The sequence below is a fragment of the Telopea speciosissima genome, chromosome 2, assembly GCF_018873765.1.
Source record: "Telopea speciosissima isolate NSW1024214 ecotype Mountain lineage chromosome 2, Tspe_v1, whole genome shotgun sequence".
Lineage (NCBI taxonomy): Eukaryota > Viridiplantae > Streptophyta > Magnoliopsida > Proteales > Proteaceae > Telopea > Telopea speciosissima.
The window spans coordinates 12,656,177-12,664,699 of record NC_057917.1 but is presented as its reverse complement, the minus strand read 5'-3'; the positions used below and the strand labels follow the sequence as shown (position 1 = coordinate 12,664,699).

Here is an 8,523-nt window from a genome sequence, read left to right as displayed (position 1 = left end):
AATAATGGCCCAAATATATTTGACAGATTCTGTGATCTTATTTTTTCTGTTTTAAATTACTTCAGTTTCATTCTGAACTCGTTTTTGCCAATCTGATTCATAATCTCTCTGAAAATCCCAATTCCTCCCTTGAATGAACAGTTTTGTTTGCCCCGTCTTAGTCAGCGAATGATGGTAATGCCGTGGTTGTCCACCTAATCTTTGGAGTGTTATCATGCACTAGAAATTTGCTTCATTTATATATTTCCAAATATATATACAGGTTATTGGTGGACTTTTATTAATGTTGAAGGAAATGGAAGTGGCAGGCCTTCCTCATTAAGAATTGAAGATTAGAAGTATCATCTTAGTTTTAAGTGAAAAACGATAAATGGAGGGAAAAGAGGTAATATAATCTAATTTTTATATATTTTCATATTCCCTCAAATTGGTGGGAGTTATTGCTGTTGACATTGTGTTGATTTTTTTGCCTCTGTTCACGATCGAGAGGTTGAAGATAACCTCCTCTCATTGTTTAACTAAAATCCCCATTATTCCAACTTCCCATATTTACCTGATTCTACTTCATTCCATTCCTTCTCCATCTTTTATTACTCTCTAGAAATAACTTTCCTTAATACATTCCTTCCAAACCATAAACCTTATTCTTCTTTGTTTGTTGGTCTTGAAATTTAGAGTATTTACAGGATTGCTATTACATCTTTAAATTGAGGTATTTACTATTCCTATCTAGGGTATTTTTGCTACTAATGTGAGAACAGTGAGAAATAAAATAAACATCACTCTGAGATTCTCAGTTAGCTATAAACATGTAACAAACAAATTCCCACAAATGTCTATGGTTTTTTGTCAAGTCACATGCTTATGAGTTGCACACCATGAACTTGAGGCATAGAAAAGGGGGTTATCTATCATTCATGCCATGTTATTCTAGAGTTCTATAATCACTCAATCCCCACAAGCATTTAGAGCTCTTCCTAAATGTTGATTGTTGAATGCACATTTCTTTTGAAAATATGCTGATTTTTTTCTTCTTATTTGTTTAGATTTGAAAGCAATAAAAAATGTCCAATTCACAAGGTGTCACTGAGAATGCTAGGTGGACCCAAGAAAATGTCAACCTTTTTGTCGAGTTAATGGTAGGAGAGGTTAGGAAGGGGAATAGGACTACTCAAACCTTTAACAAAGCAGGTTGAAGAAACATTTCGAATGAATACAAAGCAAAAACTGGTATATCTTATACTATGCTCCAGTTGAGGAATAAAATGGCAAAACTGAGGCAAGAATATAGCAGTTTCAAAAAGTTGATGGATACAACTGGATTTGGGTGGAATAGCTTGACACGAACTTGCACAGTCGATGATGAATCTATATGGGAAACACACATACAGGTTAGCTTATAATTTTTTAGAAAATTTTGTTAAAGGGGAAAGAAGAGTACTATGAGAATTACTGATTGTTGGTGTTTTTGTATGTCAGACAAATCCAAAATGGCAAAGTTCAAGAAGTATGGTCTCCCACAATGGCCTGAACTGTGCATTATATTTGGAGACACTTATGCAAGTGGTGTCTCAATGGGAATGTAGGTAGTCGTAATGCTGTGTCATCAAATGTTGACTCAAGGAATATGGAGATTATGGATGAGGAGATTGGGGAATCTAGTGATGCTGAGGAAGTCGATCCATTTGTAGACTCTGAACCTGAAGCTACCCCCATACATACACCAACCCATAATCATAATAGGACTCCAAATACAAAGAGAAAAAGAAGGGGAAACTCTGATTTATCAATGGCTTACAAGGCCATTCAAGTGATGGTCAAATCAAGGTTGGAGAGAGATGCTAGTTTGTCTACCACATCCAGGAATACTGAAATGCAATTTAGCATTGCTAGGGCTTTAGAGGTACTAGAGACAGTCAACAATGTAGATGAAGAATTATATGAGAAGGCAGCTGTCAAGATAATGGCATGCCCACAATGGAGAGAGGCTTTCATTTCATGCCCTGCACACCGCAAGATCATATTTCTTAGACTTCTTTAATCATTGATATCATGTTCCTTTTTTAATGGTGGATGACTGTAATGGTACAATTTAATTCTGTTGGATGTTTTTAATGGTGGATGACTGTAGTGGTACAATTTAATTCTGTTGGATGTTTTTAATGGTGGATGATTGTAATCATATATGTTGGATGTTTGCTATAATTTCTATATGCTTGATGACTTTCTTATTTGAGAATGTATGCCTATTTTTTCCTTCATTAGATTCTAATATTTTATTGATTGATCATATTTTACATGACACTCTAGGATGTCTGGCTCAAACTTGGAAGAACTAGATAGGGAGGAAACTGAAGAAGATTTGGTTATGTGTATGACTCTACTTATGTATGCACAAGAGAGTTCACTACACATTAGAGAGCCCATTCGTGATAGTGCACTAACAGGCCCAGAATGTGTACGTGAGGTCTTGGAAGGTCATGTAGATAGGTGTTATGAACAATACAACATGGAACGACATGTCTTCTTCAACCTCTGTAAGCTAATGCGGGAGCAAGGATGGTTGGAAGATAGTCGATATGTTAGAGTTGACGAGCAGCTAGCAATGTTCATAACTATGATTGGTCGGAACCAGCGGGTAAGAGATATAGCAGAACATTTTCAGCATTCACCAGAGACCATTGGTAGGCATTTTAATACAGTACTGGAGGCTTTCCTCAAGTTAGGAGAAGTTAACATAAGACCACCACCATTTGATAAGATTGCCCAAGAAATTAAGAATGATCCCAAAAAGTATCCTTTTTTCAAGGTAAGAACAATTTGAATGAAAATTTTTACATACATATTACCATTATTTATTTTACTATGATACCTTTTAAATTCAGTGCATATGATGGATTGTATTAGGATTGTATTAGTGCTATCGATGGAACTCATATAGATGCACGTGTTCCTCTACACAAACAAGTACCTTATAGAGGGAGAAAGGGACAAACAACACAGAACGTCATGTGTGCGTGTTCACATGACATTAAATTCACTTTTGTGAATAGTGGCTGGGAGGGATCCGCAAATGATTGTCGAGTATTTACAACGGCACTCGCAGATCCAACCTTACACTTTCCTCATCCTCCTCCAGGTACATACAAAGCCGTTATCATTTAGTAATATTCAATTGATAGCATTATCACAATATATATATTTTTTTTTATAAAAAACATTATTAAAATATTATATTGATATAATCTTTCACCAATATATTGTAGGCAAATATTACGTAGTAGATTCTGGATATCCATCTACTATAGGGTTTTTAACACTATTCAAGGGACAATGGTATCATCTCCGAGATTTCGAGTCAAGAAGAGCGCAGAATGCTAAAGAACTTTTCAACCAAAGGCATTCGAGTGTTAGAAATGTTATCGAGCGCAGTTTTGCTTCATTGAAACAATGGTTTCCTATACTAAGCAAAATGCCACGTTTTCCTCTTTCAACCCAAAGTCGTATCATCATTGCATGTTGTGCCCTACACAACTTCATTCGGGATGAACAAAAAGCTGACACAAATTTTGCGTGGTTTGGAGATGATAACAATTTAGAGAGACCCCCTGATGATGATTTCATCCCACCTGAGTATGGTAATTCTAGCCAACGAAATAGGGCAAGAGAGATGGATGAATTTCGAAAGTACATTGCAAACGAGTTGGCTTTATCAAGAAACATGGCTCCAATTGAATGAAAATTAATCAATACTTTTTTTGATGTGTAAGAACATTATGTTTAGTATTGGAATTATTTTGGACATGTTGAAATTAGTGATATTTTCTCATTCATTTGTACTATGAAAATTGTGCTAAGGGATGAGATTTTATGTAATTTGATAGAATTAGAAAAGAAAACTGTTTCTATTAAAATGGCAATCCATACATGTTTCTGTTTCTCTGAAAAGCAGAATCAATTTTTTACCATACAAGATTTGTTGGCACAAAATTACTCCAAAAATTCAGAAACAAAAAAAATTGATTCTGACCCAGAATCAATTTTTTGAATCAGAATGCTTACCATTTATCGTCCAAATCCATAAGGCACTTTGAAGTCCAACCTACATAAACTGAACTTGAACCAAATCTATCTAAACTCTAAAAGACTAAAACACGAGTTCTAAGATAGTTTTCACTTTGTCTCTTTCAACTCTGTCTTCGTCAATCGACTCTCCTCACTTCTATTCTGCAATTTTGCACTGCTACTCATTTTGGAGGAGAATTACAGAATTCTATCGATACTTGCTAGGACCTTTATCGCCTACAGTACCCTGCCTGATACAGTTCCTATAATTCTCACCCTAGGTAGACCACGTGTCTTCACACCTGGCCCATGACTACGCTATGTGGCTTTATAGGGTCGACCTTTGCAGTGCATGTAGATGTAATGCCATGTATGATGCATAGTTAGCAAACAAATTATAGAACACCCAATCACAACAAACCAAAAATATATATATGGGAAATAGATCTCTATTTGGTGGTGTTTTCTAAGCCCACTCACAGGGCACATGAGATGATGCCTCTATCCCCTGGATAGATATCTAGGCATGTTCCCTCATTGGCCTAGACGCTTGTGTAGTGAACATGCAACCAAATAGAGATCTCTTGCCCTATATATATTTATTATAAAATAAATACAAATAAAAATCATATTCTTGACTATCCCCACACCACTGTGAGATGTTAAAAATTACAAAATATATATATAAATATTTAACTTAACAAAATGTTCTGACAAGGTTATAGGAAGATCGAAAATGTGATGGGGGATCAAATTGGATAAATTTGACTCCAACTAAACTCTAAAAACTCATCAAAATAAGTAAGATATAAACCAATCCCACATCTCTAACCAATTCAGACCAGTTTGGGCAAGCCTAGGGCAGTCCAAGAGTGGTTAACCCGTAGATCAAAGGTACCCTGATAGGCTGATGTCACCCTATTCGAGCGAGTATTGGTAACACTATTTTTTAATTTTTTTTAAATTTAAAAAAATAAAAAAATCCAATGTATTGTCAGAAAAATTATTCAGAGTACTATCCAATGATATGAAAATCATATACATTTTAACCAAAAATATGTTAAAATTAATTTTAGTTTTAAAGTGGGATCTACGAAGCTAAAAATGAAATTTTAAAAGTATTATCAAATTAACAAACTTTTTATTTATATACGGTTATGATTATGAAATATACCTAATCACAAAGTTTGACGGTTTTCAAGTCCATTTGACCATGCTTTGACCCACTTAACCTTTCCAAGGGTATTTTGATAATTTTTCATCTGATTTTCTCAATCCTCCCAAAAGGTACTAAACATAATTTGGAGGGGGGGGGGTTTAAATAAATCCTCAAACTATAAATTGGCCTCGCACAATGTTCTAGAGAACCTTATTCATGACCAATGTGCACATGTTCAAGGTGACAAATAATGTGTCTACAACAAGGCTCAACCTAAAGCTGAGGTGTCTACAATAGATCTCAACCTTGATCTAATAATAAATATATGAGTAAATTACTCCTCCCTCCCCTCGATTATGCCCAAATGACAAATCCCATCCCTGGGTACGTATTGAATAATAGCTCTCCCCTCTCTTGAAATTAAAAGATTCTATCAACTGTACCCATGCCGTAAAAAGTTGTTGTTAAGTGATGACATCACCCTAAATATATTCAGTTAAACCCCAAAATACCCTTATTGTTGTGATATTCCAATAATACCTCCTAATAACCATAGAGAAAATGAAAAAGAGAACTGAAGTTCTCTTCTTCTTCCTTTCGTTCGAACACTCTGGTGGAACCAGAAAACTTCTTCATCCTTTCGTACGAATACTCCGATGCTATTTTTAAATATTCAAATTCTCCGGCAAAACTGAAGGTAAGGTTTTCTATGAAACCCTCGCCCTCGTGTTCTGCCAGAGAACCCATAAAAAACAGTCGAGATAGAAGAGGAGAGAATGAGAGAAAATCTAAGGCCTCCACCGAGTTTTGAGGATGTTGAACGAGAGAAAATCATCCAATCTGGGCAAGCATTTTCAGGATTTAGACCTAATTTTATAGAGTCTTCATCACTTATTCTCTTCAAAACACTTAGAACCTGGAACATATGCAGCAGAATGTTGTCGTGACTGAAAGTCAAAAGAAAGAAATAGAAAAATGGATGGTGACATGAGGAAGAACAAAAAATGCATTTGCAAAATGAGTTACCCTTTCTGCAAAAAGCTATTGTTTTCTTTCGACAGGTTCAGGAAGCTGATCCTGGTCATCATTTTTCTTCCTTTGAGTCTTGTATTCTGCAACCATTTTCATACCTTCAATGGTGATTTTTGGCTATTGTTCTGCTAAAGGTTCAACAAATGCAATAAAGACAACCAAATTCATAGTGCATATTGTTAGTAAGCTGAGATAAAAAAGGAAGAGGACAGAGAGATGGCCTGAGTCGGACGAGGTCGTTCTGTCCTTGATACAGTATTTGCATCCTATTACTGCAAAGGGTTGCAGCAAACCTGTTTCCTAAGATAAAACAGATTGGACTGGTTATATTTTCTGCAAAAAAAAAAATGATTTTTTTTTGAAAAAAAAAATTGAAAAAAATAGGATGAATAGTGATTGTTTGGAAGTGATTTTCATGTATGTTGGACAACTTTGGATGATTTACAGTCTCATGGAGACATTTTATTTTTTCACCGGTTAAAAAAATTACTTTATTTTTAGAATTAATAAAAATATTATTAAAATTTTTAAAAAAATATATAATATTAAGAAAAAATACCTGTTTTTGTTGAAAAATTATGCACAACATATGTACATAATGTCCAACAACTTCAAATGGTGTCAAATACATCATTACATTATAATGTTTTATACTTTAAGGTATAAATATTTTTAATAAAAATTTGAAAATTTATTTTTAATTAAGAAATAAATACTAGGGTTAGGGGGTAAATAAGAGATAGCTACTTGATTGTTCTAATAGTTTGACATTATGTTTAATAGTTACGAATACAATACATTAAGTCTTTAATACATTACTTTAAATTTTTAATAATTACTAATACATGTTTTTTTTTATGTAACAGTATAAAAAATAAGACATTTCATACACAATGGGGGATATAGCATGACAACATGGAGTCTCGATGTCCGAGGATAAAAAGAAGTCCAAGTGTCACTATTGTGGGAAGTTGCTATCTGGAGGAATCACTAGGTTAAAGCAACATTTGTCTGGTACAGGTAAGGGCGTTGCCTCATGCCCAAATGTTTCGAGCCAAGTGAAACAGGATATGGTACAACACTTGAGAGGAGGATGAGCAAAGAAAACTGAGAGGGAAAGACAACAAATAGAGTTTAATGAGGCAGTACTTGAGAGGCATGTTGTAGAGATCCGTGGAGAAGATGATACTGAATATAAGCCTATACCTGGTGAGTTCGAATCAGAGGCTGAGTGAAGAATTTACCAGCAGACTTTGGTAGAGAGTAGACAAAGCTTACATATGAGAATATGAGAAGACATGAGCAGGCAAGAGGAGCTGGTGGATCTGGCTCAACTGTACCAGTGCAATAAGATGAGAAGAGGAGAAGCACTGACACAAGACAGATCCCACGACCCCCAACCCGATCACGATTACATTCCCCATATCCCATTTTTGAGCAGGATCCATCTATTTTTAGGCAACAAGATACCTACCAGCTAACCATCCTGCAAGTGTTTGGTGGTGAACAAGAGGAAGCACAGAAAGCCTGGGACAAATTCATGTTATACAATGGCATTCCAGCTAATGTAGCACAATGATCATACTATCATGCATTCCTTGACGCTGCAAGGAGGGTTGACCCAGGATGGAAGGAGCCTTCACCATATGAATTATATAATGTATATTTGCCTAAGGAGGTGGATGAGCTGAAAGAGTATATTGAGGGTTTGAAGCCAAGGTGGGAGACGTAAGGGGTTACCCTTATGGCTAATTGTTGGACTGGACCTACTAGACAGTCCATTATCAATCTCATCGTGAGTTGCAATGGAAAGACAGTATTCTTGAAGTTTGTCGATGCATCGAAGCATGTAAAGGATGCATCATACTTGTACATTGAACTGAAGCAAGTGGTGGAAGATATAAGACCAAAGAACATTATCCAAATTGTGATGGAAAACGATTGTAACTTTAAAAAGGCTGGAGAGAAGTTGATGAACAAGAAGAGTAAGAGGATCCGCCTCTTTTGAACTCTATGTGCAACACATTCCATTGATTTAATGCTGAAGGACATGGGGAAAAAAACTTTGGTGGCAGGTGTGGTCAATAGGGCAAGACAAGTGACCAATTTTGTATATAACCATGGTTATGCTTTAGCCATGTTGAGGGAAAAATACAATGACGATTTAGTGAGGCCTAATGTCACTCGATTTGTCACCAATTACATTGCATTGAAGAGCTTTCAGACGAAGATCCCGTATTCCAGTGGGTGAGGGATCATGGTGCACC

General features: G+C 35.6%; 1 protein-coding gene across 1 annotated transcript; it reads left to right on the top strand.

The window, feature by feature from the left end:
• The first annotated feature begins 2,311 nt into the window (after positions 1-2,311).
• Positions 2,312-3,739, top strand: LOC122650461 (putative nuclease HARBI1). The gene is made up of 3 exons (XM_043843876.1): positions 2,312-2,809; positions 2,908-3,139; positions 3,267-3,739. The coding sequence occupies exons 1-3, from the start codon at positions 2,312-2,314 to the stop codon at positions 3,737-3,739; spliced, it is 1,203 nt and encodes a 400-aa protein (XP_043699811.1).
• Positions 3,740-8,523: the final 4,784 nt, after the last annotated feature.

Excerpts from the sequence above, each read along its gene's own strand:
- LOC122650461 (XM_043843876.1), top strand. The coding sequence starts at position 2,312 with ATGTCTGGCTCAAACTTGGAAGAACTAGATAGGGAGGAAACTGAAGAA. Across the intron at positions 2,810-2,907 it reads AAAAGTATCCTTTTTTCAAG|GATTGTATTAGTGCTATCGA; the intron begins GTAAGAACAATT and ends GGATTGTATTAG. Across the intron at positions 3,140-3,266 it reads CTTTCCTCATCCTCCTCCAG|GCAAATATTACGTAGTAGAT; the intron begins GTACATACAAAG and ends AATATATTGTAG.